Raw genomic sequence first — 17,223 nt, forward strand, 5'->3', positions numbered from 1 at the left:
GCTTTGTCCCAAAGGATTCTGGGATGATTGATACAGAGAGGCCTGCAAAGGGTGTAACTCTTCCCACAGCCTCACACTAGCCCCCTACCCTCTTGGCTCAGGTAGGTGATTTGATTTTTTGCATGGAAGGATGTAATAGAGTTGGATGTTGAACTACTGAAAACGTGTGTGCATGGGGCAGGGAAAGGTGTGTTTCTGGGAAAGGTGAAAATGTGAATGGAAGGGATTCTGAGACTCAGGTGAGTTCTTAAGTGATCTTCCAGGACCAAGAAAAGAAAAGAGGAGTCAAGATTCCTCTGCCCCTTTCCTTCTGCTCCCTGCTCCACTCACTTCCCTTTGGCGTGCTCTGTGCTTATTCCACTGAGATATACCACACTGACACTTTAGCCTTGTCTTTGATGGCATTCTTTCCTGGGCAGAATGAGCCAGTGGGCGTGAGGTGGAGGGGCCTCTGGAGTCACAAAGCCTAAACTGGAGGAGTATGAGAATACACAGTGCGTTTTCTAAGGACCACATTATTTCCAAGACACTTGGTGTTCTCAAGCGGTGATCCAAGGGGCCCAGCTCTTTGGGTGCCCTTGGTAACACATTTGCCATTGCTCCTTTCATTGAACCTTAAATTCAGAATGTCTGGAAATTTAGTGCCTTTACTTAGAGAGAAAACCGAAACATTCTCTGAAGAGATAAAAGGGTGGGCTGGATTCCTGAAAGGCGAGGTGAATTTTTGTTTTTTAATTTTCAGTTTTAACTCCAGATTAATGACATTTCTTGCCTGAGAATTTCCTTAGGGTTTTTAAAACATTGAAGATTTGCTCAATGAGGGGATCTTGGTAGAATGAGGTTTCTAGCTTTCTACATGGGATGTATTATTATTCCAATTTATAGCTGGCGAAAATGAGAGACAGAGAAAGAGCACTGACTCAAACAAGTCGCTTCACCCCTTTGTGGGCCAGATTCAGCTTTGGGAAAGTGCCATAGAATTGCCCCTGCTATGCTGAATCTGGGCCTATTCTCAGTTTTCCTATTTGTAAGTACGAGGCAGCAGGTACAGTGCTTGCCAAATACACCCCTGGAGCAAACCACTCCCTTTCAGGGTGAAGCCATTACAAATAAACTTGAGGAATAAATGCAAGAAGCAAGCTCACCCCCAGACACTTTGACTGTTCCAGAAAACAGTTCCAGAAAAATTTTACATAAGAACAGCCGTACTGGATTATTCCAATGGTCCATCTCGCCCAATATGCATCTTCTGACAGTGGATGGTGCCAGATGCTTCAGAGGGAATGAACAGAACAGGGCAATTTATCAAGTGATCCATCGCATCATCCAGTCCCAGTTTCTGGCAGTCAGAGGATTAAGGACATCCAGAGCCTGGGGTTATATCCCTCACCCTCTTGATTAGTAGCCATTGATGGACCTATCCTCCATGAACTTACCTAATTCTTATTTTGAACCCAGTTAGACTTTTGGTGCCCTTCGTCATCTCTTATCCATGCAGAACAGTCCCAGTCTTTTTAATCTATCCCCACGCGGAAGCTGTTCCAGACCCCAGTCATTTTTGTTGCCCTTCTCTGCACTTTTTCTAATTCTGATATGTTTTTGAGATGGGGTGACAAGATGTGAGTGTACCATGGTGTGTCGAATTGGAGAAACTGCCCACCAGCATGGCAGAGTTAAGGAGATCTTTGGGCCCAGCTAGCCTCATCCTATTATACCTGCAGCTAATTCCAGGCCTGAAGGGGGTAGAAGAGGAGAGACTGGGGCCAGGTCAGTGCTGACTAGGGAAGAGGCAGGAGCTAGGGAAGAGGCACCACCTTATCCGATAGAAAAGACCAGTCACCTGCCTGCCAAGGCAGCCACCGGGGAGCACTTTCTGTCTCCCAGTCAAGGGAGACTGTGGAAGAGACCTAATAGCCAACTAGGTGACTGCTACCCAGAGACATTGTGGCATTTGTACGCACCAGACTTACGGATGCCATTCCTGGAAGAGCTGGTACCACAGCAGGGCCCACGATCCACAGAAGGGCTCCATGGGAGGCCAGCCACACCAGCAAATGGAACCACTGGGGCCACGCCCCAGACTGGGGGGGCTCTGGTACAAAGTAGCCTAGGGCAGTGGATTTAGACTTCCTGCTCGGAGTGCCCCTGGTCAGGGGTCATCTCACACAGGGCCCTGGGCTGGGACCTGATGGAGTGGGAGGGCTTAGGACCTCCTAGCCCCACTGCCTGAAAGACTGAAGCACCTTGACCGGGGAAACAAGAAGCCATCAAGCATGCCAACCATTAGGCCACCTGGCCCTCCAAGCATCCTGTTACATATGGATTTATATAGCAGCATTATGATATTTTCTGTCTTATTGGCTATCCCTTTTCTCATAGTTCCTAACATTCTGCTAGCTTTTTTGACTGCCACTACAAATTGAGCAGACGTTTTCAGAGAACTATCCATAATGACTCCAAGATCTCTTCTTGAGTGGTAACAGCTAATTTAGACCCATTGTTTTCTATGTATAGGTGGGATCATGTTTTCCAATGTGCATTACTTTGAATTTATCAACATTGACTTTCATCTGCCATTTTCTTGCCTACTCGCCCAGTTTTGTAAGATCCCTTTGTAATTCTTAACAGACAGCTTTGGACTTAACTATCTTGAGTAATTTTATGTCATCAACAAACTCTTCCACCTCCCTGTTTACCCCTTTTTCCAGATCATTTCGGAACAGCACTGGTCCTGGTATAGATCCTCGGCAGACCCCGCTATTTACCTCTCTCCACTCTGAAAAATTACCATTTATTCCCTACCCTTTGTTTCCTATATTTTAACCAGTTACTGATCCATGAGAGGACTTTCCTGCTTATCCCTTGACTGACTACTTTGCTTAAGAGCCTTTGGTAAGGGACCTTGTCAAAGGCTTTCTGAAAGTCCAAGTACACTGGATCACCCTTGTCCACATGTTTATTGACTCCCTCAAAGAATTCTAATAGATTGGTGATACATGGTTTCCCTTTACAAAAGCCATGTTGACTTTTCTCCAACATAAAATGTTCATCTGTGTCTGATAATTCTGTTCTTTTCTGTAATTTCAACCACTTTGCCTGGTACTGAAGTTATGCTTACCAGGATGTAATTTTCAGGATCACCTCTGGAGCCTTTTTTAAAAATAGGAGTTACATTAGCTAGCCACCAGTCATCTGGTGCAGAAGCTGATTTAAGTGATAGGTTACATCCCACAGTTAGTAGTTCTGCAATTTCATATTTGAATTCCTTTAAAACTCTTGAATGAATACCATCTGGTCCTGGTGACTTACTTCTTAATTTATCAACTTGTTCTCAAAGCTCCTCTATTGACACCTCAGTCTGGGACAGTTCCTCAGATTTGTCAACTAAAAGGAATGGCTCGGGTGTAGGAATTTCCCTCACATCCTCTGCAATGAAGACCAATGCAAAGAATTCATTTAGCTTCTCCGCAATGGCCTTGTGTCTTCCTTGAGTGCTCTTTTAGCATTGTGATCATCCAGTGGCCCAGCTGATTGTTTGGCAGGCTTCCTGCTTCTAGCATAAGTCCATAGCTATGCCATTTCCAGCAGATTGGTTTCGGTTTAGCAAAGTAAGGGATCACAATGGGAAACTTATGTCAACCTGAATGATATCAGAAACTAGGCTCTCCATCAGTATTTCAGGTACCCCTGGTCTTCAACTCCATTTTCTTATCTAGGGGAGGAAACCCTTCTCAGAAAGAAAATATCTGGATGCAGCAGACTTAAAGGTACTTGCTACACAGCACTCCAGGCAGGTCATTAGGTGGCAATGACACCCTGATTTTGTTAGAGCATCTCAACTTTTGGATGGGTTTCAGAGTAACAGCCGTGTTAGTCTGTATTCGCAAAAAGAAAAGGAGTACTTGTGGCACCTTAGAGAGTAACCAATTTATTTGAGCATGAGCTTTCGTGAGCTACAGCTCACTTCATCGGATGCATACCGTGGAAACTGCAGAAGACATTATATACACACAGAGACCATGAAACAATACCTCCTCCCACCCCACTGTCCTGCTGGTAATAGCTTATCTAAAGTGATCATCAAGTTGGGCCATTTCCAGCACAAATCCAGGTTTTCTCACCCTCCCCCCCACACACACACAAACTCACTCTCCTGCTGGTAATAGCCCATCCAAAGTGACCACTCTCTTCACAATGTGTATGATAATCAAGGTGGGCCATTTCCTGCACAAATCCAGGTTGAGAGAACCTGGATTTGTGCAGGAAATGGCCCACCTTGATTATCATACACATTGTGAAGAGAGTGGTCACTTTGGATGGGCTATTACCAGCAGGAGAGTGAGTTTGTGGGGGGGGGAGGGCGGAGGGTGAGAAAACCTGGATTTGTGCTGGAAATGGCCCAACTTGATGATCACTTTAGATAAGCTATTACCAGCAGGACAGTGGGGTGGGAGGAGGTATTGTTTCATGGTCTCTGTGTGTATATAATGTCTTCTGCAGTTTCCACGGTATGCATCCGATGAAGTGAGCTATAGCTCACGAAAGCTCATGCTCAAATAAATTGGTTAGTCTCTAAGGTGCCACAAGTACTCCTTAACTTTTGGATGGGCTCCCATTCCCCTAAATACAACCTTGCCTTCTCTGCAGTATTTTATCTACTGGATAGCTGTGAGATACTTTGCAAGCTGAATATCCTTTCTGCCTTCTCCCCATATGCCTGTCCAGGCTGTTCCCCGGGAAGTGCAGGGCCTCCAACAGAGGTGCAGCTGAGGAGCAGAGCCAGCGCACATCCCTCAGGGCAGCTAGGAAGCATTGAGCTCCTGAACCAAAAGGACCAGGTAAAGAGAAGAGCCCCATGGCTCTGCTTGAGGCCTGAGCCACAGGCAGTTGGCTCCCTCTACTGATTACCAGCAGAGCAGCCTTGAAGCAGACAGATCCAAAACTGAAACTCAAGCGCAGGGCTTCCACTCCTGGGTCATCAGGAGCCTCAGCCTCTGGCACCAGAGATCATCGTTGTGCTCTGCTGGCATGGCAGATGAATGGAGATAAGGCCCCAGAGAGAGCTACATTCGGTCCTTGCCAGAGGATCTGTTGCTTCCAACACAAGGGTGTTGAGAACTAGGGAGTGGGGGATGTTAGAGTGAAAACTGAAGGGGGTACTTTTGGATCAAGCCCTGCCTGGCCCCATGGCCCAAGATGGCTGGGGAAGTTGCCTGCTCTCTGCACTTGCAAGAGATGTTTAGATGCTTAGAACTGGGGCTTGGGAATCAAGACTCCTGGGTTCCAGTTCCAGTCTGAGCTCTAGGAGGGGAGTTTGGTTTCATGGGTTAGAGTGCCAGGAGCAGGGACCATGGCTTTATTCTGTGTTTCTAGAGCATCTTGCACCCGCTCCGTGACTGAGGCTCTTAGATGCTACTGTGATATAGATGATAATAATACATCAGACTCCTCGGTTCTATTACAAACTTTGCCACTTACTGTGTTTGTCCTCGGACACATCTCTGCCTCTCTGTGCCTCAGTTTCCTTATTTGTACAATGGGGATTATACTGATGTGTCTTAAAGGGAGATGTGATGCTGATTTAATCCATGTGTGTAAAGCACTTTAAGGTCCTAGGCTGAAAGGACCTGCAGAAGGACAAAGCGTTGTTACTGGGGCTTAATAGGAGCGTGTCCGAAACGGAAGTACAGGCTTCCTGGAGCTCACTTGTGCCTGGTTTGCTTTGCTGAACCATTATCACTTAGTGCCATGTGTGCTGCATACCTGTTACATTTTATGTACAAAACCTCCAATATCACTGGCAGGTGCTTCAAACGGCAGCTCATACGGTGCCGCAAACAACAACTGAGCGTCCCAGAAGCCATTTGTTCTCTGTAGAGTTGCCCGTAAAGCTGTCATTTTTCACTAGCAGCATTATCTGTGAAGGGGTCAGTGTGACTTTTCTCTGGGCAGAGCTAATACAGTGTGGTTGAAAGAACAACATCCTGGTGCCGCCTTTTACTAGTGTGCATTACAAGGCCACATCATTAACTTGATTTTTCCGTCCCCCGATCAGATGTGTGGCATCAACACAGTGCTCTCTGGAGCCTCCACAGGGAAAGCGGAAAGGTCTGAAATAGGCTTGACTCAGATTTCTAAAGTCACTGGTGGGAGACACCACGGCAGCATATTTATCTGTCTACTTGTTTGTGTGTCTAGATACTTACACAACACCATCTCTGTGGAACCCAAGTGTCTTAGTATCTGTGTCCTTCCTTATCCAGCTGCATCAGCTGGATCCCTAGTTCGAGGTCTGATGGAAGCTGCTGGTGATTTGCACACATGTCCCTGCCCCATAAATGAGCCAGATTTCATTTATCCTCCCCCCCAGTCCACTCAAATTCCATGATCTACCCTCTGTTCTGGTGTGTGGCATGGCTTAGGATGTGACATGTGTTGTGTGCTCTGCTGTGTTCAGCGGGTGACATTCCACTATCATTAGGAGGGACTCAAGTGTTCCCTATTGTTTCTGCAGAATAGACGGTGGCAGTCAGGGCAGCCAGTGCTCAAAGTCGTCTGAAAAAGGTGGGAGTCTGTCATTTTCTACAGAAATGAAAGCAAATCACATCTGCCTGTCTCCGCCCCCCCCCCCAATCAATTCTGCCTCCAGCCCCACCTCTGCTTCTCCTGCAGCTCCTGGGGTTCTTCACATCCTTGTCCTAGGCCTGTGGGGGATGCAGTGGGGTCCCCTCTCCCCTTCTTGGGCTGAGTGTTACAGGGAGGGAAAGGGCAGAGGAGGGGAAAGGAGAAGAAAAGCCCTCCCCTTACAGGGGAAGGAGGGAGCAGAATTACCCTCAGCATCTGTGCTCTGTTTTGCTCCCCTCACTCCCTCAGCATCTCTGATTGGCTGCTTATGCCCCAGGAGGGCGGGCAGAAAGGAAAGGAGCCAATCAGAGGGGTTCCTCCCCATCCCCCAGGCAAGGCTGAAATGTATGCGGCTTAGCCACCTGACTGGAGCTGCAGAAGTTTTGTTTGCGTGTCTGCAACCCATTTCAGCCAGGCGCACATTAAGCGCTGAGGGCAGCAGAACGCAGTGCAGTGTCTGTTGCGGGGTTGTGGTCAAGGCAGAGAAGCACAGCGCGTGGTTATACCTTTGGGAGAGGGGTGCAGGAGGAGCGAAGAGAAGGAAAGTTGTTAGGGGACTAACCCTGCACCCCAGGGTGAGATCAGAGGCCCAAGGGTACGCTAGACAATCTGATCATGGCACTATAAGGGCCTGAGGCAAGGGGGCCCTTGCTAACCCATGCAGTGATACAGCCAGAGCAATGTCAGTTGCAGAGACACTTAGCTAGTGACTTGACAACACTGCGAGAATCAGCAGTGGATCTCAGCCTGTACTGGAGGAGTCCTGCTTCCTGGCCTTGGTTTTCTGTTCTCTCTCATGATGCTTTTTTTGACCCATGGTTCCAGGTCTAAGTGCATGCACCACCCTGGGGAATGCTTCCTTTGTAACGCTATTTCCTCTCTTTCCTGCCCTTTCCCTTGCAGGGAGGAGTGAAAGTCCTAATCACAGGCCCATGGCAGGACGCCAGCAATAACTACAGCTGTCTGTTTGATCAGATCTCAGTGCCTGCATCTTTAATACAGCCAGGGGTGCTGCGCTGTTACTGCCCAGGTAAGGTATGCCCATCTCACGCAGCTGGTGATATGATGATTGGACTGTGCCACATGAACCCAGCTCAGCCAGCCGGGCAGCAAATATTAGGAAGCTGTCCTGAATTCTTCCCCTTGACTCTGACACAGCACTGCAGTATCTCAGTGCATGAACCTAACCATGGGTGTTCATGTTAGCATTACTAAGCAGAGAGCTGAGCCAAAGTTTCTGTTTACCCAGCTTACTGAAATGAATAGGAGAAATAATCGACACTTAGCAAATGTTCTGGAGAGCAGCAGGTGAAAGGTGGGGGTGACGGAGAGGATGCACACCCAGGTCACAATAGCTGTGGACTTGTAGCTATAGCTGTGGAGTTGTAGATATAGTGCAGCAGTTCTGTGAACAAACCTCTGAGCCCAGTACAGCTCTCTTGTGCTGGGTAGCACTTACCCATGAGAGGGGTCTCTTGCATTCACTTATGGTGCTTGGCCTTCGCTGCTACCCACAGCAAGTCCTGGCCAGTGTACAGTGTGATGAGCCAGATGCAAAAGCACTGAGCCCTCTGACACAAGCATTGTTGCTTCATCTCTAGACGTGGGGCCTTCTTTGAGACTCGTCTGTACATCGTGGCTTTCTTCTCTCTCTAAGGGCTTCTCTGCAGCAATCCAGGGTGTGTATGCACAGCACGCTAGCCTGCTGTGCATTAACTGACCATGTAGACCAGCACTAAAGTCTTGGTGCCCTCAGCTGCTTCCTCTCCTCCCAGATGCTCACCTTCCCTGGCATTGGCAGCCATCCTTGATGCATCTCTCACTTTCTAATCCAACTGTTTCCATCTTGTGGCAGCAAGCTGTGTGTGAACTAGTAAGATGGTGAATTCTGTGGGTCAGGGAACTGTCTCCTTCTGCATCGTTAAAGCACTTCACTCATAACTAAAAAATATGTTTCTTCCAAAAGACTTGGGTCTTCTGCTCCTTGTGCTGCAAATGGGCAGATATCCTGAGTCGCTCTAAGGGGAGAAGCCAGTGAGGATGATTTCCCTACATCCTTCCCTGATGTGTTACATGATAGATTGTGTTACATGATAGATTTGCAGGGTATGCCTCAAACTAATATATCACGGGGCAGGAGGAATGAAGAAAACAGAGACTCTGTGCACTTGGAATTAGGGTACTGATATCCCAGCCCTGGGATTCATCCAGGGCTCTTTCCCTCATTTCTGCATTGCAAATTGTGCCCCCATCAGCTGGATTTGCGTTTACCTTTGATGAACTCATTGCATCTCCCTCTGGCTCTAACAAGTGACAAAGCTGGATAAACAAACTGGAAAATCAGAGAATGATTTAATCAGAAAAACAGAATGGTTAGTCCTAGAACACAACTACTTTCAGGTCAAGTGTGGGAGCTTTAAAGGGAAGTAACAGAGATACAGACAAACAGATTGAAAACAAATAATAAAAAAGTTAGTTGAAATAGAGCGAATCCATGTTTTAAACCCTAACAGCAGAGTGTAGATTTAATATATGCTGCAAAATGTCCAAACCACCCAAACAAGCACTGTTTATAGTAATTAGACAAGTATTGCTTTTTCAGGGCAAGAGATTAAAAAGAAAAAAAAAGAAAAATATTAAGAGCATTGATTGATTAAGAAATAGTGTAGCAAAGCAAGTGACTGCAGAAGGAAATTAAAAGCTGGCAAGATAAAATATCACCAGCATGACCAAAAGAGTATCCGAGAGAGAGAGAGGGAGAGAACTTACATGTCGTTTGTCTTCTGCATTACATTAAAAAAAACAACCAAGCTATTGAGTTTAAAAGATCATAAGAAATTACGGGAAAATTAAAGTCTCTGAAGACTTCTGAAGTTTAAGTAATATTAATAATAATTGCCCCTTATATGGCACTTTCCATCTTCAAAACACTCTACAAATGAATGTCAATTAATGACTCCTCTAACACCTTTGAGAGGCAGGTAAGTAAGTATTATCACCCTCATTTTACTGATGGATCAGCTGAGGCAGAGAGGGTCGTGTCTTATTGAAGCCACAGAAGGAATTAGGGTCAGAGCCAGCACCTAGCTCCTAGCACTATGTTCAGACCCACCTCCCTCTAAGGCTCCCAAAAACCATGGGGAAAGCAGCAGTCAAAGAAAAAGATGATGATACCAACTAAGGACCCCTCTGATCCATTTGCACTCAGGGCAGCTGGAAAGGTACTAGGAGAATGAGCTGATCGGAGAGACCAGCCGGGACTGGGAACTACTTTAGTCAAGATTATTCTTCGGAAGCAGTTAACAGCTCTGGTCCTGACCACTGTTCCCTCTAAGCTGTGCGCAGATCCTAAACCCCGTGCACACGGCAAAACACCGCGTGCACAAAAATTTGCACAGAAGCACAATAATTTGCACAGAAGAAATTTTTTGCATACACGGCCTGTCAAAAATTAGAGAGAACATTGGTCCTGACTCTCTGCCTTGTACCTTGTGTTGTCATTTCTACCTAAACAAGGTGGATATAAACAAAATCAAATGAAAGCTTTTCTCTGACACGCACTGGTGATGGTGTCTTACACTCAACTGGATCAGATGCAAGGCAATAGAGAACTGAGCCCATGGTATATGACATGGGTTTTTATTCTGTTAAACAATCTCTGGTTGGTTGTTTTGGGGAGTATAAGAAAGAGTCACTGGCAGCACTTTAAGATGGCTTATTTCCAGCTTGGAGAACTATTAATTAAAGTTGTTTAGGGGTCAGCAGTCATGCTTCTGTGATTTTAATCACTCTAAATGATCTGGACAGAGCCCTGCTGTAACTTGTATACTTTTCCTAAGGGCACCAAAACTGAGTAAATTGTAAATCTAGAGAGTGACACGAGGGAAGCACCAATTAATGAACTGCTGTTTTGATACCTAAATGCAGTAAGTACACACAAGATCCTGAAATGTGAATTCCTCTAGGCCTGGAGGAATTTCAAAAGGGAGCTGCTCCATAGAAATCCCTAGATCCCCAGCGAAACAGGTGCAAGTAACACTTACCATGAGGGTTTTTCCACTGTGGTGACTAGAGTGTCCTGTCTAAGCTATTAAGTCAGTGGAGCAGCTCCCTCCATGGCACAGCTAGAATGGCAATGGCAATTCACGTGTGTCATTAGATAGCTATTTTCTAAAAGAATATTTAAAACCACATTGGGCCCAGGTACTGCTTACTTAGACAAAACTCCCAGTGAAGTACATGGACAGAGTGTGCCTGTCCTTCATGAGCCCAGATGGAGAACTGACCTCCATGTTCCTAGTTAAAAAAAACCAGGAAAATTATCAGGTTCAGCCCCCTTTCTCCAGATCTCTTGCCCAGTCAGCTGCAAAGCTTCAACCCTCAGCATCTTTCCTTCCACTTTTGTAAGCAGTTTGTTCTTATTTGAAGTTTCTGTATATGTTTTATATGTAATAATAGCAAATAGAATACCAAGGAGGCTCCCCTCACATGTACAAAGCTATTTCTGTTAATACAACAGAGACACTCCAGAGTATCCATAGGACAGCTTCCTTGTATTGTACGGGCTGCACCACTGTGTGTGTGTTGTCCCATAGATTATTCGAACAGCACTTTGGAGAGTTGATGTGCATTAGTAAACTCATATCCCAGTTTTCATTTAGAAGGCTTGAATTAATTAGTTTTAAAATAATGTCTTGTTTTTTCCTTTTAACATAGAACATTAAACATTAACTGGAACTAGAAGCTGCATTTACTGTCCCTTTACATCTCCCATGGAGATGTCATCGTTTCTGTGGCTTCTCTGTGGTCTTAACTGGGTTTGGCGCTTTCAGGATCTTTGCAGAGGCTTTGTATGGCCTCGCACTGAAGCTTGGTATTTGGCTTGATGTGCATGAAAAGACAACTTCACTGTAGCATCAGAGGGAAGTTGGTGATAAAATAATACTGAGTTATTTATTAATCTTTTAATCACTCCAACATATGTGTAATCTGTGTCTTCTGCGAATGGAGTTTGCAGTCTACAGCATATCTCCAGGTTAGAGAAACCTGATAAACATCTGACTTTCCAGCTGTGCAAAGCACAGAAACACTTCTCAGAAGCCCTTTCTGCTCTTGCTCTCTCCCTTTGCATATGACGAGAGCTGTAGAACAAAACTGAATCATGCATTCCTGCAGAGAAATACCTATTCTTACCACTTGTTCTTTGTTTTTAGCTCATGATACCGGGCTTGTGACTCTGCAAGTTGCCTTCAACAATCAGATCATCTCCAACTCTGTGGTGTTTGAATATAAAGCCAGAGCTCTACCAACCCTGCCTTCCTCCCAGCATGACTGGCTGTCCTTGGATGGTAAGGAGTATATTCAGTGTCCCTTAACAAAGTTTACCACACTTGGGTGCAGGGGAGTAAAGAGAGCTCCTCGTGTTGGGGCAGGAAAAGGAGATGAGTCTTAGCTGTACTGAGATTCTTTTGCTTATTGTTTCAATATTACTCCATTTTAGAGACCATTTGCTGAAATTTTTCATTGTCTTTTTGGTGTGAACAAAATATTTAGCTGGGGAGCCTGTGGCCCAATGTCTGATCCATTTGAGGGGGAAGGGGGAGAAAGGATGCTTCCTCTGTAATAGAAAACTGACTGTCCCAAAGAAAGGGGCCTGACTGGTCACCACTGTCAGGGCCAGCCCCAGGCATACTGCGTCTTCTGTCAGAACTCTGAGCTTCATCTTGTCAGGAAAAATTCTAAAATGCCACATTTGTTCCCCCTTTCTGCACTAAAAAAAGTCTATGTAACTAATGCAGTGGTTTTCAACCTTTTTTCATTTGTGGACCCTTAAAAAATTTCAGTTTGAGGTGCGGACCCCTTTGGAAATCTTAGACGTAGTGGGCAGACCCCAGATAGAAAGCCACTGAACTAAACAAAATACAGATGGGAAGATGGTGAGTCAGTGCCTGGAGAGAGAATCTCCAAGAGCAAGGCAAGGCTGATCCACACATCCTGAATCTATTCAGGACCCACAGACCTGATGGTTATAATCTGTGGTATTTATGGTGTCCAAATCTCATTTTAAAATCGTGATTTATTAAACAGCACAGACATAGATTATGCCCAGCAACTGAGAATCTTGGATGCCAATGGAGTCTAATTCTCATGGGCCTGCACAACATCTATGAGCAGGGACAACGTAGACGTTCTTTGGCATGTATGGTTCAAGGACGGGCTTTTTTCTCAAAGATTCTAAGATGCTGTCTCATTCCCCATTCTTAGTGAGAATGCTTTACAAACTATAAAATCATTAGTTACTAGCCAGGCAGTCTGAAGCCGAGTCCATCTCTCTTTCCCTGATTTGACTGACCAGAACAGAATGTAGTTAGGTTTTGCTAGATGTCAGAGCTGATAAATTATTGGCAACCTCAATGGGAACACATGCTTTACCCTTAATATTTATCTGGTAATTCTGTGCCCCTCAACAATTCTTTTAAAAGTGACCAATTGCAGCAGAACAGGGTTGTAAGAAGTATAGAAAGGGAAGCAGGGGAGTTCTCTACTCTGAAGGGTTCAGCATGCCTGCCAGGGAGAATTGAGTTGCCACATAAAATACATGCTGCCAGCAGGTATAAAACCTGTTGAGAAAGAAAGAGTAGAGATTTGCAGCTGCTATTGAATGCACCCAGGAAGCAACTGATCCAGTGACTGGTTTCAGTTATTTTTGTAAAACACTGACTGCTGGAAGTTTATTGGTTTTCTCTTTGGCTAAGCATTAGGCAAGTTGCCAACATTAACTAACCGGACAGCCACTTCATTTCCCTTCCGGTCTGTGATTGCCACGGAGATATGCCTTCCAGCTCAGGCCCTGGAGACCTGCGGAAAGTAGCTGATTTGTGTTAGCAACCTTGACAGTCTGGAAAGAGACCATGGAACAGTTACCATTTTTTCATCCCTTAGTTCATGAGAGAGTCTTGATTTGGTAGGCACTGCAATGTATTCTGTCCAGTTTTAGAAAAAGTCCTAACATCACTTTTTGTTGATCCATTCATTTGACAGTTTTTGTATTCTCATATAATCATTGGGCAAATCTGATTTAGAAAAATCCCCACTATTCAGAGAACCAGTAGCTAATAAAGAGAGAGAAGAACTGATTTAAGTTACATAAAAGAAGTGAAGGGAGAAGTAGCTTGTACATATGCAATATATGCCATATTGGAGACTGGAACATGGGAAATAATGGTTCTGTTAACTCTTTAGTCCAGTGGTTTTCAACCTTTTTTCATTTGCGGACCCCCTAAAAATTTTTGAATGGAGGTGCGACCCCTTTGGAAATCTTAGACATAGTCTACAGACCTCCAGGGGTCCACGGAGCACAGGTTAAAAACCATTGCTTTAGTCAATTAACCTCATACTATTCTGTCTGTTAAAGATGTGGCAATCATTACACAGCATTTGCTTTTGTAGAGGATGTATCTAGACTGTAGATACATTTGCTATTGTAGAGGATGGATCTAGACTGTTCTCAGGGGTACCAGATGACAGAACAAGGAGTAATGGTCTCAAGTTGCAGTGGGGAAGGTTTAGGTTGGATGTTAGGAAAAACTTTTTCACTAGGAGGGTGGTGCAGTACTGGAATGGGTTACCTAGGGAGGTGGTGGAATCTCCTTCTTTAGAGGTTTTCAAGGTCAGGCTTGACAAAGCCCTGGCTGGGATGATTTAGTTGGGGATTGGTCCTGCTTTGAGCAGGGGGTTGGACTAGATGACCTCCTGAGGTCCCTTCCAACCCTGATATTCTATGCTTCTGGAAATTCACCTTAGAGGCATCTTGGATATTATTTTAAAAAATAAAAAAGTTGTTATTAAAACAGTCTGAAGTAGAATACGTTTACTAGTGTGATTGGATGTCTAATACAGTCACATCGGACATGACTAATATTTAGAACTGTTTCAACTCAAACTGCAGAAACACTTGAACTCAGCCTCAAGTCTGATGCAGATTGGTTACAAACCAGCAGGAGTTTGTGCTTGGAAATTGTCCATAGAAGCCTTTGGCAGGCTTCTCTGCTCTATCTGGATAGTCCCAAACTTTATCAGGTTCTTTCTTTATGGTGTATTATAAGTCTGAGCTTGATTAGATAAGACAGTCAGATGGGGCAAGTTGCCTAGCTCTGGTGTCTTGTAATGGCAGAGCATATATAATGGCACCTAGAGACTATCGTGGTTGATGCATTACAAATATCTCAGACAAATAAAAATGAATGCAAGAGAAAGCTCAGTAGAAACCACTTTAGGATGCTTTCTGAGAGTGAGATGTATGTATGTATGTATGTGCTGCATTTGAGCCAGAAAAGCCAAGAGAAGATAATTCCTCTGAACCTCTGTGTGTGTGATTTTGGTGGTCTATTACATTTTCTTTCTATGATTCCCCATTATTATAGCAGTGTACTTGTCTGGTCATAAGTTCTGTCTACGTACCTACCCAATCACCCACCTGTGATAAGTTGCTCCCCCTTCTGGGGTGCCACCTGATGTACTGGGGCATCACTGAGCCTGCCTGTTCCATCAACCTGGGCTCCCTCACCCTGTCCTGCTAAGCCAGGCCCTCAAGCCTCCTCTAGCACACACACAGGTAGGGACACACCCAGCTGCAAAAAGACACAGACACTGAAATCAGTACTGCATGGGAAGGCTTTCACCTAAGGAATTGCCCAGCATGCAAGTGCACTCCCTCTGTGGAGAGTAAACCCCAAAATTGCATTGTCTTGCACTGCACAGAAAACTGTACAGTGTAAGCTAATTGAAATTCGCCCTCTCTCTCAATGTGGAAAGAGATATTCACAGCTCCCCCACCCCCCAGTTATGAATTACACAACTGGGTTTAAAACAAAAACAAGTTTATTAAGTACAAGAGGTAGATTTCAAATTATTATAAAGCAGGGGTCGGCAACATTTCAGAAGTGGTGTGCTGAGTCTTCATTTATTCACTCTAATTTAAGGTTTTGCATGCCAGTAATACATTTTAACATTTTTAGAAGGTCGCTTTCTATAAGTCTATAATATATAACTAAACTATTGTTGTATGTAAAGTAAATAAGGTTTTTAAAGTTTTTAAGAAGCTTCATTTAAAATAAAATTAAAATGCAGAGCCCCCGGGACCAGTGGCCAGGACCCGGGCAGTGTGAGTGCCACTGAAAATCAGCTCGCGTGCCATACGCGTGCCATAGGTTATCTACCCCTGTTACAAAGGATAGCCAACAGATCGAAGGAGATTACCTTAGTAGATAAACAAAAACCGCAAACTGGGCTTAACACACTAGATAGGTAGGATATAAATTAGCATTCTCACCCTGAGTGATAAACAGACTAGCATACGCTTAAGACACAAGTTGCCTTGGCTTTCTCAGGTTTTCATACACCAGCTAAAGATCCCTCTAGTCTGGGACCATCGCTTGCCACAGTTCAGTCCTTGCCTCTCAGGTGTTTCCAGGTGTGTTGTTGTAGGGAGAGTAAGGTACCTTCATGATGTCATTGACTCCCTTTTATATCTTCTTCCCACTTGCTGGAAACCTCTTTTGTTGTGACCTGGGTCAAACAGTCTCCATTGTGTAGTGCTATCTCTGAGAGGTTTTTATTGTCCACAGTTTCTGGGGTAGCCCTGGTGCTTGTGTGCATTTCCTCAATGAGCCATTAACATTGTTTGGCCTTTTTACTGTTGTACCTGAAAGGCTGCTTGTGGGTGTTTTCAACCTCACAACGTGTTTCAGTATTACCTACTTAGCCAAACTTCATAACTTCACATATTGAAATAATACATGCGTACAAATAGGATAATCATATTCAGTAAATCATAACCTTTCCAATGATCCCTCACATGACCCATCTTGGATAGAACACATCTTAGTTATGCCATATTCATATCATAACACTATCTCTGTGAAGAATATGGGGCATAGGGTCACACATTGTACTGGTCACAAGTTCTGTCTACCTACCTACCCAATCACCCACCCACATCACCAAACTATCTGAGTGCTCATGGTTTCAGTTTCTCATGTCTTTCTGATTTTTTTGGAGGGCCTACATTTTCGAGGTCTTGTCGTACCCATGTGTGACCATGTGCCAGAGGAGGAAACTGAGTTTGATTTTACCATGTTCTGAGCATTTGAAAATCATGCAATAAGCATGTGCTGTAGATGTTTTTTACTGAGCTGGAAAGGAGTGCCTGTTACATATGGATGGCTGCACTGGACAAGGAGAGATTTGTAGGCATCAGGCTATCACTGGTGCTGATGAACTCAGGCAAGGGGTTGGTTCCTCAGGATTTTGTCATGTGGCAGAGGACTCTGTAGGGTTGTGGAAGGTGTGAGGAGAAGACGGAACCCCACTGTGCTGCACAGGAGGAGCATTTAGTGTCTTGGGCAGCTTGGATCATGCTCATTTGTTCTGTCTGAGATGGACATCACCATGCATGTTACTGCTTGCTGGTTGGTGGCTCAGCCTTTCCTTTTTGTCTGCTCTGTCTGATTCTCTTAGCTGTGTTAATCGTTTCTCTTCCTTGGCAGGATGAGTCATATAGTTCTGATGCACACACACGATTTGTTTATGGGCTTGTCA

At 44.8% G+C, this 17,223-nt stretch overlaps 1 protein-coding gene across 17 annotated transcripts in view; it reads left to right on the top strand.

Moving 5' to 3' along the window:
- The window catches only part of CAMTA1 (calmodulin binding transcription activator 1), a 939,042-nt gene that overhangs the window by 822,375 nt on the left and 99,444 nt on the right, over positions 1–17,223 (top strand). For all 17 annotated transcript variants that reach the window (XM_075121021.1, XM_075121016.1, XM_075121014.1 and 14 more), the window contains 2 exons: positions 7,528–7,654; positions 11,838–11,972. In XM_075121021.1, coding sequence (XP_074977122.1) covers positions 7,528–7,654; positions 11,838–11,972 — 262 coding nt within the window. The remainder of the gene's footprint in view (positions 1–7,527; positions 7,655–11,837; positions 11,973–17,223) is intronic.

This window comes from Caretta caretta, chromosome 18, assembly GCF_965140235.1.
Source record: "Caretta caretta isolate rCarCar2 chromosome 18, rCarCar1.hap1, whole genome shotgun sequence".
NCBI classification, from domain to species: domain Eukaryota; kingdom Metazoa; phylum Chordata; order Testudines; family Cheloniidae; genus Caretta; species Caretta caretta.